Source organism: Pelodiscus sinensis, chromosome 31 (genome assembly GCF_052426305.1).
Source record: "Pelodiscus sinensis isolate ZL-2025 chromosome 31, ASM5242630v1, whole genome shotgun sequence".
NCBI classification, from domain to species: domain Eukaryota; kingdom Metazoa; phylum Chordata; order Testudines; family Trionychidae; genus Pelodiscus; species Pelodiscus sinensis.
This window is the reverse complement of record NC_143082.1, coordinates 7,780,605-7,804,419: the sequence shown is the minus strand read 5'-3', so window position 1 is coordinate 7,804,419 and position 23,815 is coordinate 7,780,605. Positions and strand designations below refer to the sequence as shown.

General features: G+C 46.2%; 1 protein-coding gene across 5 annotated transcripts in view; it reads left to right on the top strand.

Moving 5' to 3' along the window:
- The window catches only part of WIZ (WIZ zinc finger), a 166,099-nt gene that overhangs the window by 128,310 nt on the left and 13,974 nt on the right, over nucleotides 1-23,815 (top strand). For all 5 annotated transcript variants that reach the window (XM_075902128.2, XM_075902129.2, XM_075902130.2 and 2 more), the window contains exons 6-7: nucleotides 18,448-18,612; nucleotides 20,720-21,226. In XM_075902128.2, the coding sequence (XP_075758243.1) occupies nucleotides 18,448-18,612; nucleotides 20,720-21,226 (672 nt within the window). The remainder of the gene's footprint in view (nucleotides 1-18,447; nucleotides 18,613-20,719; nucleotides 21,227-23,815) is intronic.

Sequence of the window (23,815 nt, the reverse complement as noted above, 5' to 3'; positions counted from 1 at the left end):
GACTGCTTCCTCCCTCACTGATCTTCCCAGGCGCCTTCCTCTGCCCAACTCCTTCAACTCACCCGAGGTGTTACGCCACACTCTCGGTTGCCTGCCGACCTCTCGGTCCGGTCTTGCCTCCAGGAAGGGAGAGGGGTGCTGGCCTCACCCCTTCTATGACGGCTCCCACTGCCTCCCCCTTCCCAGGCATCCATCCACCCTCTTTATAGTCAGCCCCTCCGGGCCCTTGCCAACTCCCCCAGGTGCAGCCCATCCGGCCCTTTGCTCAGTGCCGGCTGCCGCTCTGTTGGCCCGCCAATCAGCTGTTCAGCCGGCTGCTGCACAGCTGATCGCGCTTGTGTTGCTGGCTCACTCCCCATCCCCCGGCGTGCTAGTGCGGGGCTGTGCCGCTCCGTCACAGGGTGATGTTGTGGTTGGTGTCTGCTATAGACCACCAGATCACATGGATGAGGTAGACGAGGCTTTCTTTGAATAATTGAGAGAAGCTTCCAAATTGCAGGCCCTGGTTCTCACTGGCAACTTTAATCACCTTGATATCTGTTGGCAGACCAATACAGCTATACACAGACAATCCAGGAAGTTTTTGGAGAATGTTGGGGATAACTTCTTGGTACAAGTGCTGAAGGAACCAACCAAGGGCCATGCGCAGCTTGACCTGCCGCTCACAAACAGGGAGGAACTAGTATGGGAAGTAGAGGTGGATAACAACTTGAGAAGCAGTGATCATGAGATGGTAGATTTCAGGATCCTGACCAAAGGAAGAAAAGAGAGTAACAAAATACACAACCTGGACTTCAGAACAGCAGCCTTTGACTCCCGCAGAGAACTGATGGGCAGGATTCCCTGGGATGCTTACATGAAGGGGAAAGGAGTCCAGGAGAGCTGGCAGTATTTTAAAGAAGCCGTATTAAAGGCACAGGAAGAAACCATCCTACTGCGCAGCAAGAAAAGCATATATGGTAGGCGACCAGATTGGCTTACTGGGGACATTCTTGGTAAGATTAAACACAAGAAGGAAGAAGCAGAAACTTGGACAGATGACTAGGGAGGAGTATAAATATATTGCTCGAGAATGCAGGGGAGTTATCAGGAAGGCGAAAGCGCAATGGGAATTGCAGCTAGCAATGGATGTGAAGGATAACAAGACCGGTTTCTACAGGCATGTTAGCAATAAGAAGGTGATCAGAGAGGGTGTGGAGCCCTTACTGGATGAGGGAGGTAACCTAGTGACAGATGATGTGGGAAAAGCTGAAGTACTCAATGCTTTCTTTGCCTCTGTCTTCACGGACAAGGTCAGCTTCCAGACAAATGCACTACACAACGCAGTGTGGGGAAAGAACAAGTTAGGAACTATTTAGAAATGCTAAACATACACAAATCCATGGGCCCGGATTAATGCATCGGAAGGTACTGAGGGAGTTGGCAAGTGTTATTGCAGAGCCTTTGGCCATTATCTTTGAAAACTCGTGGAGATCGGGAGAGATCCCGGATGATTGGAAAAAGGCAAATGTAGTGCCCATATTTAAAAAAGGGAAGGACAATCCAAGAAACTACAGACCTGTCAGCCTTACCTCAGTCCCTGGAAAAATCATGGAGGGGATCATCAAGGAATCCATTTTGAAGCACTTGGAAGAGGGGAAAATGATCAGGAATCGTAAACATGAATTCACGAAGGGCAAATCGTGCCTGACCAATCTGATTAGCTTCCATGATGAGGTAACTGGTTCTGTGGATATAGGAAAGTCAGTGGATGTGATATACCTTGACGTTAGCCAAGCTTTTGATACGGTCTCCCACAATATTCTTGCCAGCAAGTTAAGGGAATATAGATTGGATAATGGACTGTAAGATGGATAGAAAGCTGGCTAGACTGTCGGGCCCAACGGGTAGCGATCAATGGCTCGATGTCAGGTTGGTGGTTGGTTTTTGCGGCGTTCCCCAAGGATCTGTTCTTGGACTGGTTTTGTTCAACATCTTTATTAATGACCTGCATGAGGGGATGGATTGTCCCCTCAGCAAGTTTGCAGATGACATTAAGCTAGGAGGAGAGGTAGATATGCTGGAGGGCGGGGATAGGGTACAGAGTGACCTGAACAGATTAGAGGATTGGGCCAAAAGAAATCTGATGAGGTTCAACAAGGACAAGTGTAGAGTCCTGCACTTGGGATGGAAGACTCCCAAGCATTGTTATAGGCTGGGGACCGAATGGTTAAGTAGCAGTTCTGCAGAAAAAGATCTGGGGATTACAGTGGATGAGAAGCTGGATATGAGTCAACAGTGTGCCCTTGTAGCCAAGAAGGCTAATGGCATATTGGGGTACATTAGGAGGAACACTGACAGCAGATCCAGAGAAGTGATTATTCCCCTTTATTCAGTGCTGGTGAGGCCACATCTAGAATATTGTGTCCAGTTCTGGGCCCCCCATTATAGAAAGGATGTGGACGCATTGGAGAGGGTCCATCAGAGGGCGACCAAAATGATTAGTGGGCTGGAGCACATGACCTTTGAGGAGCGACTGAAGGATTTGGATTTGTTTAGTCTGCAGAAGCGAAGAGTGAGGGGGGATTTGATAGCAGCCTTCAACATCCTGAAGGGAGGTTTCAAGGAGGATGGAGAAAGGCTGTTCACAGTAGTGACAGATGGCAGAACAAGGAGCAATGGTCTCAAGTTACAGTGGGAGAGGTTGGATATTAGGAAATACTATTTCCCTAGGAGGGTGGTGAAGCACTGGGATGGGTTACCTAGGGAGGTGGTGGAATCTCCATCCCTAGAGGTTTTTAAGTCTCGGCTTGACAAAGCCCTGGCTGGGCTGATTTAGTTGGGATTGGTCCTGCCTTGGGCAGGGGGCTGGACTTGATGACCTCCTAAGGTCTCTTCCAGCTCTATGATTTAAGACCGCTGAACAAGTTTATAAAGCCTGAAAAGCATGATGGTGAGTCCAGCAACCTTTAGTGGAAGAATGGGATTTGTTTCAGCCTTCACTCTACAAAACACATACTTCCATGTAACTATTCCCCCACTGCACAAGAAATGCGTGTGTGTGATGGGGTGGACTAGATCTAGAGGCTTCACCTTGCCCCAGAAAAGAACAGAGGAGTAGTCCTCTGGGCAGCCTAGAGTGGCTATTGGGTAGCAGCCAATCAGAGGAGCTGCTGGAGCAACCAATCAAGGGCTGGAAGGGCCATATAAAAGGAAGCAGGAGGGACAGAGCATGCAGTTGCTGTGTGGAACTTGAAGAGCAAGGACGGCAGACAGCTCATTACAGGCAGCACTGAACTCAAGGAAGGCTGCTGAAGGCTAGGTGCCTGGCTAGCTAGAAGAGCAGCAGAACCATGGACAGGTAAGTGTAAGTAAGCTGAGCCCAGGGGACTGATCCTAGAACCTTGTCAGATCAGGCAAGGGTACCGTGATGGGCCCTGCTGGTTTGGTTGAAAACTGAGCCTAGAGAGGACTTCTAGAAAGAACACCAATTGAAGCTACTAAGAGGGGCCCCTATTGGGCTGTTAAAGAAGGCTGTATCTCAAGGGAAGAAGCATTGCTGCTATGGCCCCATACCAGGGCTGAGCGAGAACTAGACACTGTATACCCCAGAAGAGGGAGGGGGAGAGGGACAGTGTGATTTGGCCCAAAAGATGAATCACTGAAGACGTGCTGATGAACTGAGAGCCAGGAGAAACCTGTGAGAGGTAGTGCCACCCCATTGTAAAAACTGAAAGAAAAGCAGGCTCACACTCAACCAGAAACGGGGCACCCACAAGAAGTGGGTGCAGCCCCATTCAGAAGCGAACGATTGCAGGCATTCGTGGCCAGAGAATAGCCACTTGTGAAAGGAAAATGCCAATGCCTTTTACGATTCACCATAGGCCAAGATAACTTTCAGTATCAAGTGTTCCCCTTTGGCCTACCTTCAGTCCCAAGTAGTGATAGCTTACCTTGAGCAGAAGGTAAACCTGGTCTTCCTGTACCTAAATAGCAGTGCTAACTTCCACCCAGAACCTTGCTCTGTTCCAGGAGTTTGGTCTACTACTGTAAAGAAATCCATGCTGGTACCAGTTGAAAGGATATGGTTTGTAAAGGCATACTTAGACGTCTTGACAGTCAGAGTGTCTTTACATGGATTTGTGACCTTGTCAGGTGGGATGGGACAGTTCAGGGAAACTTTCACACCATAGTAAGGAACTATCTTCTGTTTGCATATGGCAGATTACACATTTTGTGGCCAGTCACTGCTTCCAGATTGGCTCCGAACAACATACTTTCCAAGCAGGGACACAAGCAGGTGATGGTGCCTTTGCATGTTAAAAAGAAAGAGGGGCATCAATTGGTGGAAGGAGCAACTCAACATTTGTCATCTAACCCCATCAGTGACTTTAACAACTGACACATCCCAATTAGGATAGGGAGCCCACTCTTCTTTTCGTGAGGTGGAGGCGTTGGAGTTGCCACTTCTTGACTGACACCTTTCTTCTTCCATGGAAGAAGACTATGTCTATATCTTTCCCCCAGAACCCCTAATTCTGAATGAGATCAGACAGGATGAAGCCGAAGTTATCCTCACAGAACCAAGCTAGCCAAGATCAAATCGGGTACCTTTACCTACTTCAACTGCATGCAACTGCCAAGTTCCCAACCATTCCTCCTTTCCTATCTTAGGGCACAGGTCATATGCTTCACTCTATCCTAGTGATTCTGTGCTTCAGGGCCTGGTTCCTGAATGGTTTTGAGGAATAAAGGCTTCTTGTTCTACAGCTGTACAGGAGATGTTATTAAACAGTAAAATCATCAAACCAAACTGCTTACCTGCAGAAATGGAAGAGATTTGTCCAGTAGTGTAGTTGTTGCTTCCTCCAGCCTGAACTAGTTTCCCTTTTCCACTTCCTAGATTGCCTGCTGGATAGAATCATAGAATAATAGGACTGGAAGGGACCTCGAGAGGTCATCGAGTCCAGCCCCCCGCCCTCAAGGCAGGACCAAGCTCCGTCTACACCATCCCTGACAGATGTCTATCTAACCTGTTCTTAAATATCTCCAGAGAGGGAGATTCCACCACCTCCCTTGGCAATTTATTCCAATATTTGACCACCCTGACAGTTAGGAATTTTTTCCTAATGTCCAATCTAAACCTCCCCTGCTGCACTTTAAGCCCATTACTCCTTGTCCTGTCCTCAGAAACCAAGAGGAACAAATTTTCTCCTTCCTCCTTGTGACACCCTTTTAGATATTTGAAAACCGCTATCATGTCCCCCCTTAATCTTCTTTTTTCCAAACTAAACAAGCCCAGTTCATGAAGCCTGGCTTCATAGGTCATGTTCTCTAAACCTTTAATCATTCTTGTCGCTCTTCTCTGTACCCTTTCCAATTTCTCCACATCTTTCTTGAAATGTGGCGCCCAAAACTGGACACAGTACTCCAGCTGATGCCTAACTAGTGCAGAGTAGAGCAGCAGAATGACTTCACGAGTTTTGCTTACAACACACCTGTTGATACAACCTAGAATCATATTTGCTTTTTTTGCAACAGCATCACACTGTTGACTCATATTCAACTTGTGGTCCACTATGACCCCTAGATCCCATATCAAAATGTGATATGAAGACATCTGGATTATCCATCAGTTCAGTCAAAGTACACCAGCAACCATATCAGCCTTTCATCCCTCAGTTAAAGAATTCTCCCATTTTATGTTTTGCGTCACCCAGTATCATCCAGATTTACTAAAAGTCTGGGTAATCCCTCCCCCTACATCAGACATTCTACCCATCTTGAGACCTCAGTATGGTTCACCACCACCTCACCAGAGCTCCATTCAGACCAATGGCAATGTGTTACCCCTTTAATTAACTATGAAGGCAACCTTCTTAGTTGCTATCACATCAGCCTGTTAGGATTACAGTGACTGGAACCTTGTCGGTAGTTCCCCGCTGACCCTTTATAGTGTTCTTTAACGGTAAGGTCGTCTTATGTGCATATCCTAAGTTCCTCCCAAGAGTTACATTGGATTTTGACCTTAACCAGTCTATCTGCCAGTATTTTTTTTAACCTCATAGTCTCAGCAGAAATCACATCTCCACACCTTGGACGTTTGAAGGATTTTGATGGCCTTTCTGGATACGACTAAGCAGTTTAGGAGACTGCCAAGATTTTATCTCCATCACAGCTACATCTAAAGGAACAGTTGTCACTCCTCAAAGACAAAAGAACAATCAGATTGTATCACTACCTGTAATGAGTCTGAAGGTGCTCAGGTGAGAGCCCATTCGCTCCGATCTCAAGAAACATTGATTGCATTTCTAAGAATGTTCCAGTATCTAAGTAATAGAGATGTAGCCATGTTACTCTAGTCTAGTCTAGCTGAAACAAAAAACAGGACTATGTAGCACTTTAAAGACTAACAAGATGGTTTATTAGGTGATGAGCTTTCGTGAGCCAGACCCACTTCCTCTGGGTTTGGCCCACGAAAGCTCATCACCTAATAAACCATCGTGTTAGTCTTTAAAGTGCTACATAGTCCTGTTTTTTGTTCCAGTTTCTAAGATGTGTAGAGTTGCCAATTGGGCTTCAGTTTCTACATTTTCAAAGTGTTACTTCTTGCTCCATTCCATCAAATCATAAGCAGCACTTTGCTGTGCAGTACTGTCTTCAGTTCTGGACTGTTCTAAGCTCCCTCCTCCTTCTGGGGATGCTGTCTGGAAGCCTGATGAAGTAGAACACCCACAGGGACACGCGTCTCAAAGAACTACAGTTACTGCCCAAAGTGAGAAACCCTTTCATCTCCATGTCCACTGAAGGCGCAGGACAAGTAGTAGTAAATGAGTTTAATGTGCAGTAAGAGAGATTTAGATCAGATATTCAGAAAAATTTGCTAAGTATAAGAATAATTAAGCTTTGGCATAGGCTTCCAGAGGAATTGTAGAATCTCATCATCAGACATTTTTAAGAAGAGGTTAAACAAACACCTAGCAGGAATAGCTGTTTTACTTGGTTCTGCCGCAGAGTAAGGGTCTGTAATTGATCTCCCGATGTTTCTTCCAGTCCTACATTTCTGTGATTCTATGATCATAAAACACCACTGTGGAAGAGTATGTGGCCAACAATCTATTTAGATCAGGGTTGGGGAAACCTATGGCCCACAGGCCAGATCTGGCCCCCAGCTTACTTTGATTCTACCCAGATTCTAAGCCTCAGTGCCCTTGAGTTGAGTGTGAGTGAAGGGAGTGTCTTCATTTGCATAATCTATTCGAGCCAGTTTTGTGCAAGGGTTTTTGTGCAAAAACAAGCAATGTGGACGTTTCCTTTTTGTGCAAAAACCCCTTTTTGTGCAAGATCCTTGAGACATAAGGATTTTGCACAAAAAAGTGTTTTTGCACAAAAAGGAAATGTCCACACTGCTTGTTTTTGTACAAAACCGGCTTGAATAAATTATGCAAATGAAGCACAACAAAGTGCTAACCAGCGCTTCATTTGCATACTCTCTGCTGGCAATGTAGATATAGCCTAATATGTCATAGGGCGGTTTTTAAAGTTATAGACCAGGGGTGTCCAAACTTTTTTCAAAGAGGGCCAGATTTGATGAAGTGAACATGCGTGAGGGCTGACCATTTTGCCTGACATTCTTTGAACCATTAAAATTAAATGCAAATTAACTATTTTATGCAAAGTTTATTGCAAACAGCATACTTTTCATTTCGTCACATGGATGACAAATCTAAACAGGTGTTAAATCACTCTGCCTTTCATATCTGAAGGCCAGATGAAAAAAAAATCCAAGAAGCTGAAATATATGTCAGGAACATTGTAAAGTACATTACATATTATTGGTAATAAAGGTTATCTGTCAACTTTTAAGTTCAAAAAATATGAACAGGAACATAACACCAAGTATACATGTTGTGTCCAAAGATATTTATAACTGATTTAGACCAACTGACATTAACTGAGATTTTACAATGTATTCATCTCAATACATATGGATTCGTTGGGGGCCATAAAAGATAGATATTGCCAAATTACCTGTGGGGCCGTATTAAACCGGAACACGGGCCGCAATTGGCCCGCGGGCCGGACTTTGGACATGCCTGTTATAGACTAACCTGGCTACCTCTCTGAGACTTTCAAATTCCTTCTGAACTTCTATTGTAGGCTGATCTCAATGCATAGGTTAGTTACAGCAACCCTATTAATGGTAAAAATGCCTTTGTGGCTAGTGTGTACCTCGAACTGACCCAGGTAACACTAAACTTTCAGTTAGTGCACACTAGCGTGGCTGCTCCAATCCAGGGTTAGGGTTATAAGTCTCTTTAGAGATCAGTCACCTTTGCTCACCCTTTGAATAATGTTTAAATTTGACATTGTTGCAAATATTGAGATTAACAGTCCATTCCTATTTGTGAATGTGGTGTTTGGCTGGAGAGCCCAGGAAATAGCTGCAGCAAAGGTGAATTTTGTCTGTCTCCTTTGCTTCAAGATGTATTTCCAGTGAGTTGTATGTTTTTTTCTTATGCTTTCTGCTTCTGCTGCCCCATCTGCTCTCTCTCTGCCATTACTGTGTCCTGAAAACAGGCATTTTTATGGTGCTTTCCTTTTCTCATTGGGTGCTTTCTTTGCTGCTACTTGCATCGTACTTTCTGTTACTTTATCACTGGATGGGGGCCTGTATTTCTATCAGTATAATTTCTCTTGACCAGTGGAAGTGCCTTGTTTAAAATCCCAACTTCTCTCCTATGTGCTTCCTTGCTGATAGCAAGGTTGCAGCACTCTGTGCATTCACACATGCCTCTTTCTGTGGGTTTCCACATGCTTTGGAAAAAACACACACTTGCTAGTGTATTCTTACTTTTGGAATGAAATGCTCAACAGTCTTTTCTTTGAATACTGTTCCTATGGGTGGTCCACTGTAAGTGCGCTTGCATCCCTGCACTGTTACTCAGAGAATAGTTTCTATTCTGGCTGTACATATGCTGTCTTCCACCTCCGCAACAAGACTAACCAATGCTGCACAGGCGAACTGCCCTGTGTTCCTTCTCAGTCATCTCTGGCAAGAGACAGAACTATTAGCACTCCGTTCATCAGATCATTCTTTCTCTCTAGAACTTGAATATTTAATTCCTATAGAGGTGGGTTTGTTTAGGTTTTTTTTTTAAGTTTTCTCTTTCTTCTTCTTCTTCAAAAAAAAAAAAAAGACTCCAAGAAGGGATTTAATGTGATTCACTGGGTGCCACTTATGCAAGGACATCCCTGTAACAGACAAACATTCACACTGCATCTGTTGCCCTGGGGAAATCGACATTTCCCAGAAGTATAGGCTCTGCCTAAAGCTTAAGTCAAGATTTTGGAAAAACCAGGAACTGAGACTAGAACGCCTCATGAGAGGCAGCTCTTCAGGAGTCATTCAGATGGCATGATTCTTCCCTAAAGCTCTCAACATCTAAGGTCTATGGACTGAAGAAACAGACATGGAACCCTCACATGAGGCTTCACAAAAGAGAGCCATGAGTCCTCAGAGCAAGATATGAGCTAGCCAGAAAAACTCATAGGTGTATTTGGTATCATCGGTACTTACACGCTCCAAACATGGTACCCACAACTCAAGAGGTTGAAGTGGCCGATATCGTTGACGTGCCTAAGGACCTGATGGACATAAGCATTGAAGCAATGGTACCAACTTATAAAGGCCAGGGCAGAGACTTCACTACAGCCAAACACATGCTGCTGGTATGAACATTTCTATTGGCATGGAGAATAGCAAGCCATCCACTTCTGTGCACTCTTTACAATCCTTTCAATGCCATCAACCCATTGCTCACAACTGCTGGCACTGAGTAGGATAGCATCATCGGAATTCAGACACTCTAAGGACCTCCTGGTATATGAGATACCCAGCAAGGGAGACTCTGGTATCAGGGCTCCAGTATAGAATTTACTTTGGACATGGGAATCTCCACAAGTACCATTGGTGAATCTGATAGTGAACACGAGGAGGCATAACTCTGACAGCATTTTTTTGGGGACATGATTCAAAGCACACTCAAACATCATCTCCAAGATGACCTAGTCTTCTCACATTAAATCAGCTGATTAACCTCTGGACTTTTTACTCTGTCTCATTGTGATAACAAGGAAGCTATTCTGCACACACTCGATGCTAGGAGAGCCCTGGCCGTTTACCTGAATTTAGGAAATCTAAATTTTTCCTCTCCTTTGCAGAAAGGTCTAAATCATAGAAACATAGAGCTGGAAGAGACTTGAGGAGGTCATTAAGTCTAGCCCTCTGCCCAAGGCAGGACCAATCCCAACTAAATCAACCCAGCTGAGACTTAAAAGCCTCTAGGGATGGAGATTCCACCACCTCCCTAGGTAACCCATTCCAGTGAAATAGATTTTCCTAATATCCAACCTAGACTTACCCCACTGTAACTTGAGACCATTGCTCCTTGTTCTGCCATCCATCACTACAGAGAACAGCCTTTCTCCCATCCTCTTTGGGTGTAAAGGAGTAGCAGTATCATCCCAGACTGCAACTGGGTCTCAAAATGTATCAAACATAGCTATTGGGTCACAACACTGTACCTCTGTCCAAAATCTGCATACACTCCACAAGGTCAGTTTCCTCCTTTGTCACCTTCCTCAAGAATGTCCTTGTCTCTGAAATCTGCAGAACACTCACCTGTATATCTGAGCATACCCTACAGAACACTTTTATGCAACTCCTGGTGACTGTTTCTGGCACACTTTGGCTCTGCAATATTGTTATCCATAAAACTCTACTCCAAAGCCTGAGCGTCTCCTCGTTAGAGATACTGACTGGAGTTACCTACATTGTAGCACTCAGAGGGCCACTACTTGAAGAAGTTGTTACTTTGTGCAGTAACAATGGTTCTTCAAGATGTGTGTCCATATGAGTGCTCCATCACCCACCCTCTTCCCCTTTGCTTTAGCGCTCTTGTCAAGGTGATAGAGAAAAAAAATCAAGGAGGGTTTGCTTGTGTAGCATTGGTTAGCCTTGTGGGGCAGACAGCACGTATGCATCCAGGTACTGCTACCAAAGTTCTCCAATCAGCAGCACAGGTACAGTGGAGCACCCACATAGACACACATCTTGAAGCACCGTTATTGTGCAAGGTGAGTAACTTCCTCTTTAAGAAATATGTATTTCTTCTGATAAAGGCAAATAATTTTCACTTTCCATTGCACAAGTTAGCGTGATTTGGATTTAAGGTTCTTAAGCAGCTTCATAGTTGAAAATCCAGCGAAGCACCTGTTACGTTCAGACCATTATATGGATCATAAAAAGGGGATGTTGGGGTGCATCCCACTTTCTTTTCCTTGTATTTATGCAGGTCCAAATTGTGCCACTTCTTGACATCATGGGGCCGTTAATGCTGCAGGTGCATCCTGGGAGCTGTAGTAAGTAAAGGTTGTATTGGTTGCCCTTGCTATGCTATGCTGGCAGACTGGCATAGGATTTAACATCAGTTTCATCCCCTGGAGCTGCTGAGAGGAGGGCCTGTCCTTTACTTCCTTGCCCCTTTCTTGGCAGTGCAGGTGGGGGAGAGGAGAGACATTAGCTGTCTACTTCCTACTGCCAGGCTTCGGCCCAAGGCAAGCAGAACCGTATGCCCCTATTTAGCACCTGTTTCAGGGAAAGGCACAGGACCGCAGAAGCCAGGCCGCAGTGCAGGCCAGCTCACATGGGGAAAAGACAAGTGGGGCAGGGGTGAGAACCAGGATTTCAGTAACCCTGGAGCAAGGGTATAGAAGGGGGGACTAAGGGGTCCTTTGGCAAAGTCCAGGGCGCTGCCCTCGTGGCAGAAGGCGAGTGATGGCTGGGGCACAGCCCCCTCCTCACACTGCCCAGGCACCACCAGCCAGGCGCGGCCTCAAGGCCCCTGCCAGCTCCCGGGGGCGCTGCAGCCTGGCTACTCGCCAGGGCTTGTGTGGGCCCTACGCGAGCTCGGCGCTCTCCTGCTCCTGCCTGCCTACGTGCGTGGCAAGCGTCTGCGGCTCCCGCCTCGAGGGCTGGGTATCGATTGCTCGGCAGTGGCCACTCCCGTCTCTTCAACCTCCCCCAACCCCGGTTCCTGCCTGGCTTTGTGGGTTCTGGTTCGGCGGCGGCCGCCTAGGGGTGGCTCGGCACTCGTCTGCCCCGCCTGGCCTGACGCGGCTCGGCTAGCAACTGCCCCGCCTTGTGGCCGCCCTGCATGTGCCGGACCCAAGATGGCGGCCTCCACCTCCTCGCCGCTGAAAGTGACAAAAGCGGCGGCGCCGCCGCGGGCCCGGGAGCAGGGCGGGGACGGGGACCCCGAGCCGGAAGCGGCGCCCGAGCCCGGTGAGGACCCCCCGCTATTCCCGGGCCCGGCGGCGGGAGCGGCCCCACCCAGCCGGGCGGGAGAGGGAGCCGGAGTGGAGCAGGCCGCCCCCCCCCTTTCCGGGCGGCGGTGGGTCCGGGCTCGCTGGGGGGCGCCTGCTCGGCCCCTCCCGGCAGGGAACGCGCGGGCCGGGGCAGGAGGCCCAGTTCGCTTGTCGCCCTCGCCCGCCAGGCCGGGCTCTGCCCAGCCGCCCCCTTGGCACTGAGCCCGAGCTCCGTGCGCTCCCTTCGGGCTCTGCACAGCCTGTGCCCCCTCCCCCGGCCTGACAGTCCGGGCTCCGTGCGCTTCCCTTCGACTCGCCGTATTTATCCGACCGCCCGTCCCTGCGCTGATAGCCCAGGCTCCTCGCACTCTTTTGCCCTCCTTCCTCCTTCTGCAGACTGGCTTGGGATTGCTTCCCTGCACTGACAGCCGCGTGTGCTTGCCGACACCAGCCCCTCCCCCCCTTCCTGCCCCGGTCCATCTTTGTCCAGCTGCCCCTCCTTGCACTGACAGCTGGGGCTCAGAGCACTCCCTGCCAACGCCCCAACCCAATAGCCTGGGTTCAGACCAGCCATCTCCCTTGCACTGACAGCTTCATACTCCCTCCCCAGGCTCTGCCCAGCCTGTTGTTCCTCCTCCAGATTGATTTGCTGGGCTCACTCCTCCAAGGCTGTAGTTCCATCCACCACCAACCCCTTTGTATTGATAGGCCCCCATCTTTGCCTCCTCTATTCTAGGAGGCTGTGCTCATCTCCTCTCACATACAAAATACATGCTGACATGAGGCCTGAAGCACTGTTCCCACTATGCTATCTTTTGGAGAACTCTGCCTAATTCTTTTTTCCCCTGCACACTGACAGGCCAGTTTCACTGGTTTCTTGCTGTGCCTTCCTAGTTCTCTGCACTGACAGGCTGGGCTCATTACTTCCCTTCCTGTACACCTGGCTCCGTCCAGGTCCCTGAAGCCAGGCCCAATGTGCCCCTTCCCCCAAATATAGTTGCAAGTTGAGTTTATTGCCTTCCCCTTACACTCCTGGTTCAGTTCCATGCTCCTCCACATTGACAGGTTGGGTTTACTGCTCCCTACTTTGACCACAAACTTGGCTCCCCTCTAGGGAGGAGGGGGTTCCCAGGGCTTGGCCCCTTCTCATGGATGAGTTTCATTGAGCCCAGCTTTATTTTCTTTTTCCCTGATTGTGCTTTCCCCATGAAGAGTAGCTCTAACAAAATTAATCTAGGAACAGAGCAATTCTTTGAGGGTGTCAACAAGTATGTGGACAAGAGGGATCAAGTAGATACAGCGTACTTAGATTTCGAGAGAGCTTTTGACAGGATCCCTCACCAAAGGCTTTTAAGTAAAGTAAGTTGTCATGGGATAAGAGGAAAGATCATCTCATGGATTGATGACTGGCTGGAACAGGGGTGGGGAACCTTTTTTAAGTTGGGGCCGCTGACCCACAGAAAAATCAGTCTGGGCCGCACAGAAGTGAGGAGGGGGGAAACCCTAACTGGCCCCTGAATAAAGAGAAAGGCACTCCCCACATACCCTTCCCATACCAGAGGTTGGGGGGGGCAGCCTAATAGATTGTTATCCAGCCCGACAGGGAGGCAGTGGGGGGTTGGCGCACCAGCTCAGGCTCCCCAGTGTTATGGGGGGCCCTTCAGCATTGGGGGCTGGATCCAGGCAAGATGAAGGCCACATCCGGCCCCCAGTCCTTAGGTTCCCCACCCCTGGATTAGAAGATAGGAAACAAAAGGTAGGAATAAATGGTCACTTTTCTGAATGGACAAAGGTAACTAGTGGTGTCCTACAGAGGTTTGTACTGGAACCAATCCTATTCAACATATTCATAAATGATCTGGAAAAGGGTGTAAACAGTGAAGTGGCAAAATTTTGGCGATGATACTAAACTGCTCAAGATAGTGAAGACCAAAGCAGACTGTGAAGAGCTTCAAAAGGATCTCACTAGGTGACTGGGCAATAAAATGGCAAATTAATATTAATGTTGATAAATGCAAAGTAATGCATATTAGAAAACATAATCAAACTATAAGTATAAAACAATGGGATTAAATTAGCTATTATCAAACAGAGAGAGGTCTTGGTGTCATTGTGGATAGTTCTCCGAAAGCATACACTCAGTGGTGCAACAGTTAAAAGTGCAAAAGAGAATAAGAATCATTAAAAAATGGATAGAGACTAAGAGAATATTTGATTGCCTCTATATAAATCCATACACCCAAATCTTGAATAGTGCATACAGATGTGATCATTTAATCTCAAAAAAGATATCTTAGCATTGGAAAAAGTTCAGAAAAGGACAAGAAAAATTATTAAGAGTTTGGAATGGCTGCCACATGAAGAGAGATTAAAAAGACTGGGATTTTTCATTTTAGAAAAGAGACTAAGAGGGGATATGATAGAGATCTGTAAAATCTTGACTGGTGTGGAGTAATTGAATAAGGAAAAGTTATTTGCTTGTTCCCATAACATAGGAAATAGGGATCCCCAAATGACAATAATAGGTAGCAGGTTTAAAACAAACAAAAGGAAATATTTCTTCACACAATGCACAGTCAGCATCTGGAACTCCTTGCCAGAGGATGTGCAGGCCAGGACTATAACAAGGTCCAAAAAAGAGCTAGATAGTTTCATGGAGGATAGGTCCATCTGTGGCTATTAGCAAGGATGAACAGGAATGATTTGCTAGCCTCTGTTTGTCAGAGTCTGGGAATAAGTGATAGGGGGATTGCTTGATGATTCCCTGTTCTGTTCATTCCGTCTGGGGGCGCCCGGCATTGACCTCTGTCAGCAGACAGGACACTAGCCTAGATGGACCTTTGGTCTGACTCAGTATGGCTGTTCTTATGCTAGGCCAGATCAGGGGTCTTTTGTTCCTGACAGCAGCCAGTGCTCTTAAAAGGAAGTTGCAAGAAAGCCTGTAGTCGAGAGCTGTAGACAAGTCAACAGCTTGTGTATGGAGGAGGCTACTTCCTTAAGCCCCACAACTAGGAGTTGCCTGTTATCCTGGAGTCAAGACGATTTATATGGGGTGGTGGGAGTCAGCTATTGCTGATATAAATCCTGGATGCCTTTGATATATAATCAGCCTCATATCATCTTATGGGATTTTATATATCATCGCTATGATGCCCACGCATCAATCTCAGGGAGCAACGTGAATATTTACTAACAAGTGCCTGATTTTTAAAAACTTTTGTCTTGTTTTGTGTCTTTGGCTAGTGAAGGGGGCTAAGATGTTTCTGCAGAAAGTAACTAGTTCCCAGTTTGAGGAAATGAAACAGAACAGAGGAAACTGATGTCACTCTCAGAAACTTTGAGAGTCACAGAGACAGCTCTTTAGTTAAACTTAACCCAAAGAAAAGGCTTGAGTCATTTTAATTTATAAAACTAACCATAAAAAACAAACGTACCAGCTTTTTCCTGCTATATAATAAAACAGCTAGAGCCCTACCTTGCATGTTCAAGCTGTCAAAATGATAGTTTCTTGTTCTCTTGCTTTAACTATTGTTAAATATTCAAGGGACAAGGTAATAACTTTTATTGGACCAATTTTGTTGGTGAAATAGACAAGCTTTTGAGCACAGAGAGTGCTTTCTTAAGCTCAAAAGCTTGTCTTTCACCTACAGAAATTGGTCCAATTAAAAAAAAAAAACCCATTTCCTCACCCATGGCATGTCTCAGATTTCCTGAGCGACAAAATGCTAAAAACTTATTTAATGGCCCCGTTCATCTTTACAGATGTATGATTATTGTGGATGTGAGGTCACAGTTGAGTGTTGCAGCTTTTTTATGACTATAAAAGCCAATTATGGACAAACAGATTTTATCAAGTTGAGTGCAACAAAAGGAGCTTTCCTGCTGACCATGGCTAATTGCTCTTTTTTTACTTTGCCTTTTTGTTTTTTGTGTAGAGAGCCATTTTATGTTCTATGATATCTATCTCCAGACTGGATCGCCAACTTGAACAGCCTTCCACTTGGGCTTCTCAAGATTATGGTGCAATACCACAGTGTTTTAGAACTCTCTTGCGGGCATCTTGAAACCTTAGTCTTTGATCCTCCTTTAACTCACCATATAAGTCTTTCTTTCATCTTGCATTCTATGCACATGACCTAACCAACAAAGACTATCAGGCTAGAGATTTATGCCCTCATTAGCACATCTTCATTGATGATTTTATCTTGCCAGGTGATACTAAGACTGGATCTCAGGCATTATAGATGGAAGCTATCGAGTCTTTCTTTTTGCCTGTTGTATGAAGTGTCTCTCTCACTACTGTGAAAGAGGATGCTGACTATGAAGGCTTTCTGAATCAAGATCTTAGTCTTTGTTGTTGCCTTGTTCTTCCATGATCATTTTTTGAGGCAACCAAAGCTGGTGGCTGCCTTCCCAATCTGTATGTCCAACTCCTCATCCAATGACAATATCTTGGTAAGAGTAGCTCCCAGGTAACAAAATGAGTCCAGGGTTTGGAGATTGGTATCACTAAGTATAGTGGAAGGCTGATATTCTGTATCTTGCCCCATGCTGCTTTTTTCACACTAATGGTGAGTGCAAAAGTTCGACATGCATCTTGGAAACATTGTATGAGCTCTTGTAGGTAAACATCACTATAAGAAATAAGAGCAGCGACATCAGCACAAAAGAATTCTCTCAGAGCAACTTTTTGCACATCAGTCTTTGCTTTCAATCTAGCAGGGTTGAACAGCTTGCTATCAGATGACTATGAAATAAACATGTTCTACGTTTTAAATGCATAGCTGAAAAGTATTGCAAATATTCCAAACAATGTAGGTGCCAGGACACGTCCTTGCTTTGCTCTGCTTTTTCTCTCAAAACTTTCAGAGGAGTTTCCTTCTAATACATTCAGTATTTAAGAGCCGTGGCTTATTCCACTGTAGTTGGACACTGCTGCAAATTCCCTTTTGTGTTACAGTGAAGTTTTTTCTCTAAATGACCATTAAGTTAAGGTTTTGTTTTGTTTTATGGCTTCTAGAAGTAGGTACAATAAAAGTGATTTTTTCCCCTTCATTTTATTTTGGAGATTTCCTGTGCCCTGTCTGTTCATGTCATCCTTAATATGTGCTGCCTGCTCCTCTTTGATCTCTGTGACTGCTCCTCTTTGATCTCTGTCCCATCTGTCTATTCATATACCCCCTCAAAACTTTTTTTATTCAGCCTGGCTCTGTGTAATCTCAGCTGAGCCACTGAGTGCTTCCCCTCTCCTTCTGCCTCTCAATGAAAATAAAACAAAAATTACAAAAACAACATAAACAGTCCACCTGTCTGTGATTAATGTTCCCTTAGAAGCAATGTAACAATCCCATTGTGTTCTCTCTTCCTTATGGTCTCTTCCTATGCCTTTAGCCATTTACTATTATAAACACTACTGATCGTAGTCCTTGTGTTACTATCAAGACATCAGTAGGACTGTTCATATGTGCTACCTGTGGTAGCTAGTGGTCACAGAATTGTAATTTCCTCAGGCAGGACCTTTTGGCTTAACTGTAAAATGCTATGGACATTAGTGACAACTCACTAGCTACCAAGAAACAATGTGACCATCTTTTTGGTTTGTGCTTGTATGGTGTTAGGTTCAGTGGTGTCCTAGTCTATGGCTAAGGCTTATTGGTCCAAATGCTGTAGAGACAAGAAGATACGAAATGTGTTTTGTGCTGTGCAGCAGATACCATCATTCCATACCACTATTTGTTCCCCATGTCATTGCTGATAGCATGGGAAGCTTACACTGGGGATTTCTGGATATTCAAGTGATGACTTGACCCCTGCATTTGCTATTTGTGAACTATAGTCCCTATTCTGTTAGATCTAACATCATCTGTTGGATATAAATCTGCCTATTGAAAACTTGTTTTTCCATTAATACATAGCATTAACTGGGAGATTTTTTTTCCTCTTTATTTTTGGGTATCTGGCTGATAACATGGAGCTAATGAATACCTTTTAATTACATGTGGAATGGTTTAACTTCTATTCACTGTTTTCCTTGAGTGAGTTTCAGTAATGCTTTACTGTTTACAGCTCAGACTGAATGTTTCCTTCTCTTTGTGGCAGTTATGGCCTCTGAGGAGGAAGAGCTGGTTGCCATGGAAGTGGGGTCACCACCCATCCCAAAGAAGAGTACATCAGCTGGGCAGCTGGATCCGACTCCAAGCAGAATAGGGACCAAACTGTCTCCTGAGCCGCCTGGAAACAAGCCAGACCCCCAGGATTCCAAAAGTGAGTGTTTTCTGGTAATGGCTCAACTTCATCCTGTATTTCTGCTCCATAGCTTCTCCTGTTGAGGTGGAAACACTTTCTCAGCTTTTTCAGAGGAACCCCAGGAACCCTGCTTTTTATTCTTTGTTGCATGGAATTTTTTTTTAATTAAGCTTTTTTGTACATGAACAAATTATTAACCAAAGTTATGACTTACAAGGCATCTTGCAGTCATGAACCAGCACTCAAGAATGGTCCTACAATAGCAAGTCAGAGGGTGTGACTAAATGGAAAGCTATCCATAAAGAGAAAACTCTATTGTGTTGAATTATTGGTAATTACACCCACTGTGTGCCAGTCACTTTCCAAAACTTTGAGAAGGATGGTCTCGTTGCCAAGAATTAAGAACAGGGAAGGCTTTTATTGCTTAATTGTTACCCAGACTCCACATTCCTGCTTTTATTCCTGTCTGTGATTTGATAGACAGCAAGTCATGTTAAAAATAAATGAAAATGCCTTGCATATGTCTGTTTCCCTGTTGCCCAGAACTGTGGAGCATTGTCATTGATGTGGGAAGGTTCTTGCAGTTCAGACTTCTTCCAACCCCATCATTACTGGGGAAAGAGACTCTCTGGGGTGTGAGCAGGTGGAATTTTCAAGTAATCTCTCTTAAAAGCACTGGACAAGCATCGTTGAGTTCTATTGAAATCCTTCTTCATTCAAAACAGCATCAAACATGCCCTCTTTGAGAAAGGAAAGGAGCTGGCAGGCCAGCTGGGCCTCTGCGCCTGGTCACTGGGTGGGATGATAGAATGAAAGGAGTCATGTTGACAACTTGCCATGAGCTGAAGGGCTGGCTCTAATATGAGTATATTGGAGGGGATTGCTGCCAACCTTGTTTTCAGTACTCTAATGTGGGCTAGAAGTCCCAGACTGCAGAACGTGATTTTGATCAGAGCAGTCATGAACAGTTTGCCAAACAACACAGATTGTGATGGAACATTGCATAGCCCCTTAGGCTATCTGTTCCACTGTGTTGCCAAGCAGGATAGTTCCTTGATGCCTTCAGTTCCCCAAATGTGGGTTTGTCCAACACCGTAGCAGGAGGCTGCATGATCAGGAAGAGTTTCCTCATCTCTGTCCTGAATTCCTGCCCTTACTGGAAGATATTGCTTTAGTTACAGTCCCTTACAGCTTTGTAAATGATTCCTCACTAACCTGGGTGTTTGTACCTTTCAGGTGTCTTTAAGCAATTATGTCTTTTCTCTGTCCTTTTTAGAGCTCACTTAAACAGTCTGCCTGACTTCCGTCCCTCCAGCTCCTCTGTCTTCTCCTGTGTCTGGGTTTGCTGCTGATGAGATGCCTAGAAATGTACACAGGGTGTTAGCTCAGTTTGCACCGTATCTCTGATTGTAGGTCACAAAGAGGGCCAGGCACTGCACAGAGCAGCAGAAACTCTAGGGTCCATTTTGAAAAGGAATATGAGTGCTTCTGAAAACATCTCTGGCCTGAGAATTATACTGTAATCTAAGAAAACAATACCATGAAAGAAAAACAGTCCTGGTTTGGCAAAGCCCTGGCTGGGATGATTTAGTTGGGGTTGGGCCTGCTTTTAGCAGGGGCTAGACTCAATGACCTGCTGAGGTCTCTTCCACCCCTGGGATTCTATGTGAGTGGGAAAGGAGTGCAAGGTCAGCAGCAAAGTTAACAGCTACAGAGAGGAGACCAAGATCTGCTGTCCTGTTTCTGCCATATCACACTGTGGGCTTGTGCCTGATGTGTCACCCACTTCTTCTCATTCCCAGGTTATTGCTGGTTATTGCATTACACAGAGGCCTTGGTCAGGCTTTAATGTGCTAGGCACTCTACAGGCAAGTGGCCCAAAGGCAGTCCCAGCACCTGAGTGCCCCCAGTTCAGGGTTCAGAGAGGGGGCAACAAGGCAAAAGGAAAAATTGGTATATTTGCACAAGCAGTCTTGGGAGTAGTTACAGTAGTTTAGAATTGCACTTTGGAATGGGGATTGCTTCCGGGCATTGAGGACAAGGGAGCCTGGCATGAGCCATGAGTGATCATGCGCTGCATCTTGTGAAGCCTTGTGCCTCACTAACAGCTGCTCTTCTTTTTCAGCTCAAAACCTCACAACGTGCGAGGTCTGTGGTGCCTGCTTTGAGACCCGCAAAGGGCTATCCAGCCATGCTCGTTCCCACCTGCGGCAACTTGGTGTGGCAGAGTCTGAGAGCAGCGGAGCTCCCATCGACTTGCTCTATGAACTGATGAAGCAGAAGGGCAAACCTGACAGCAGCCCAATGTCCCCAGCCCTCAGCAAAAAATCCAGCTCCCCCAAAGAAGGCACAGGCAGCTCCCCACGGCCAACACTGCTGTCTCTCAGCAAGACAGGCGACCGCTCACCAGAGCCCTCCGTGAACAAAGCAATCAAGTCCCCACCAGGCTTCTCCTCAAAGGGCCTGTCACAGCCAGGATCCCCCATCCTTAAGAAAGTGCCACCCACGCTCTCGGGATCCCCCTCTCTGAAAAACCCTGAGGACAAGACCCCAAAGCTGTCCCTGAGCCCCTTGCAGAGCTCTCCGAAAGCACAGTGGCCACAACCCGAGGAGGAAGGGCCTTTAAATCTAAGTGAGTCTCTCTACCTTTAGTGGTCCCCACTAGATGTGTGGCAAGAGAGCTGAGTGTGTGGGAAGTTGCTGCCCCAAACTCGATGCTGCCGGCTTGTTGGGTAACCTGCTACAAGGTGTCTCTGCACTACCCTGTGCAGAGAATGGGTGAGGGCTCTCTATTTCAGCCAGGGGTGGGACTCAGTTTAGCAGTCAGCAGTTTCCCAGTGAGGTCCTGTAGGGCTGCTGCTGTCTAACTTGGATATGCCTTGCAAATATCCACAGGGCAGTGAATCCAGCCCGGTTCTGGGCTGCACTTTGTCTTGCAGAAAAGCGTATGGCTCCTTTCTGCTCTCTGGAGGAGAAGTGCTAATCAGAGCTCATTGTGGGAGATGATTGTCATCTGTTTCTGATTTAAGTGGTGTGCGTATCTTCGCTCCTCCTCTGCCCAAAGTCAGTGCCCCTGCTACACTGACCGCTCTCCATGGCCCTCGGCAGCTCCTACCACATTTCTCTCCAGCCAGAAAGTGGAGCAGGCCACCTCCTGTGTGTGTTTGTACCAGGGCAGCCAAATTGGTTGTCCATCTTGCTATTTCTCTCCGTGTGTGCACCAGCCATCACACCAGTCCTGTTTGGGGAGCTAAGCAAGTCTGTAAGCCATGTGCCTGATCCTATGTTCTGGGATAGTTCTCAGAAGGAACTGTCCTGGAAGATGTCCTGCTGCCTTCCAACTTCAATCCAAGACTCTGTATAGCTGTTCCCTGCAATGCCCTGTATCTGTTGGGAAGCAAAGGGCATTCTGGGATACAACAGCCCATCCTTAGTCTGACTTAACTTTGCCAACTGACTAGTTTTCCTTTTCTATAAAATTTGAGCTGAGATACTCCCCCCCCCTCCAGCCAGACTGAGGCAGTGCAGGGATTGATCAGTGCGGCATGATTGAGTTCTGAGAAGACTCTTCAATTCTGCAGAGAAAGCACAGGTGGATTTTCTTGGCAGCTCTTGTCTAAACTGGGTTGCAGCAGTTGAATGTCAACTCTGAGCGAGAGGTGAAGCATCAAGTGCTGACTGCTTGTGGAATTAGCAACTGGAAATAGTCTTAAATGTACACAACGAATTACCCATTGCTCCTCCAGCCCACATACATGCACCACACTCCTTGCGAGGACTCCTGTGTCAGGGCAGTCCATTGATTTACACAGTGTGAATGCTGCCATATCTAAGCTAAGCAGAGTGTGGTTTGGAGCAGAATATCAAGTTTAATATTCCTCTTCTAGGTTTTGTAAATAACAGTAGTTCTGATCTGACAGAACTGGACTGAACTCCTCTCTCGGAAGTGGGCAGCAGCAGCACAAGCTGTTGCATAGTCCCCTGTTCCCAGGGTCTCATCTCACCTGGGATGATCTTTAGCACTAAAAGGGAGTTTGATGTCTCTGGCACATCCAAAGCACATCCTCAGTAGCACCTGTTTGTGCTGGTGTGCTTTATTATTGTCCATTTGGATCGGGGCTTTCACAGACCAGCCATCCTAGCCAGGCCCCTACAGGCAAAGAGTTCCATGTCTCAGTCTCCCTTGCTGTTGTTCATCAAGGTTTGTGTCATTCCAAATGGTCAGCTGACCTTTATCTATCACTTTAGTGAACTCATCCACAGCCTAGTTTACCTGAGCACTGAAGCCCTGAATCCATTCTGATTTAGATGTGGTTGATTCTGCTGCTCTTGTTCTGCTGAAAGAAACAATTGTGAAAGTGACGGTCTCATGCCCTGGCATCCTCGTGTCTCAATCCTCTTCTGCCCAGTTACAACAACCAAGCCTAGATTTCTCAGTTATGCAAGTCATTGAGATGGCAGTTGGCCCATGTGTTAGCCTTCATGTAGGCTGCTGGGGTCTGGCTGGTCAATCTGAGCTCAGCCATTTTGGGAGTAGCCAGCCGTATACTTGAGTGCAGATTTCAAACCAAGAAGTTTGCCATTACCTTGTCATCTTATGTGCTTGCTTGACATTGATAGACTTGCACAGAAGAGACTGCTACTGTAAGTGCATGTGGCAGTTTGTCTGCAGAAATTTTGCATGAACTTTGTGAGCTTTTAATGATCAACACACCAGTTCTGCATGTGCTCAGTAACGACATTCTGGTCTTCACTCTCAGCCATTCAAGTGAGGAGTCTTTCCCAGTGCCTCAGAAAGCCCTATCCCTTGTTAATCTCGCCTTGCCTCCTGTGGGATGGCCTTGCAGAAGTCACCAACTTCTGGAGATGAAATCCCTTTTAAAAATCAGATTGCGTCTAAAATGAGGTCTGCAGTATTCTCTACTACTTAGCAGGGACAGAGGAAGGAGAATGCCTGAAGCTGGTTGTATTTGGTTCTGTACCAGTGTCGACATTGCACAGCAAGCATGAGGAGTCTGTGTCCCCAGCATGGTTTTAAGGTTTGCTATTGCAAACAGCTGGGGCTAGGGTACACCAGGCATTAGCACTTACCTGAAAGTTTGGTTTGTAGTCCCATCCAGTTGCAAAATGTTGGACTTTAAAATCATTCCATTCTGATTATCTTCCTGCTGTTTCCCCATGTGAAATCTTACCCAATTATAGCAGCCGGTACCATTGGGGT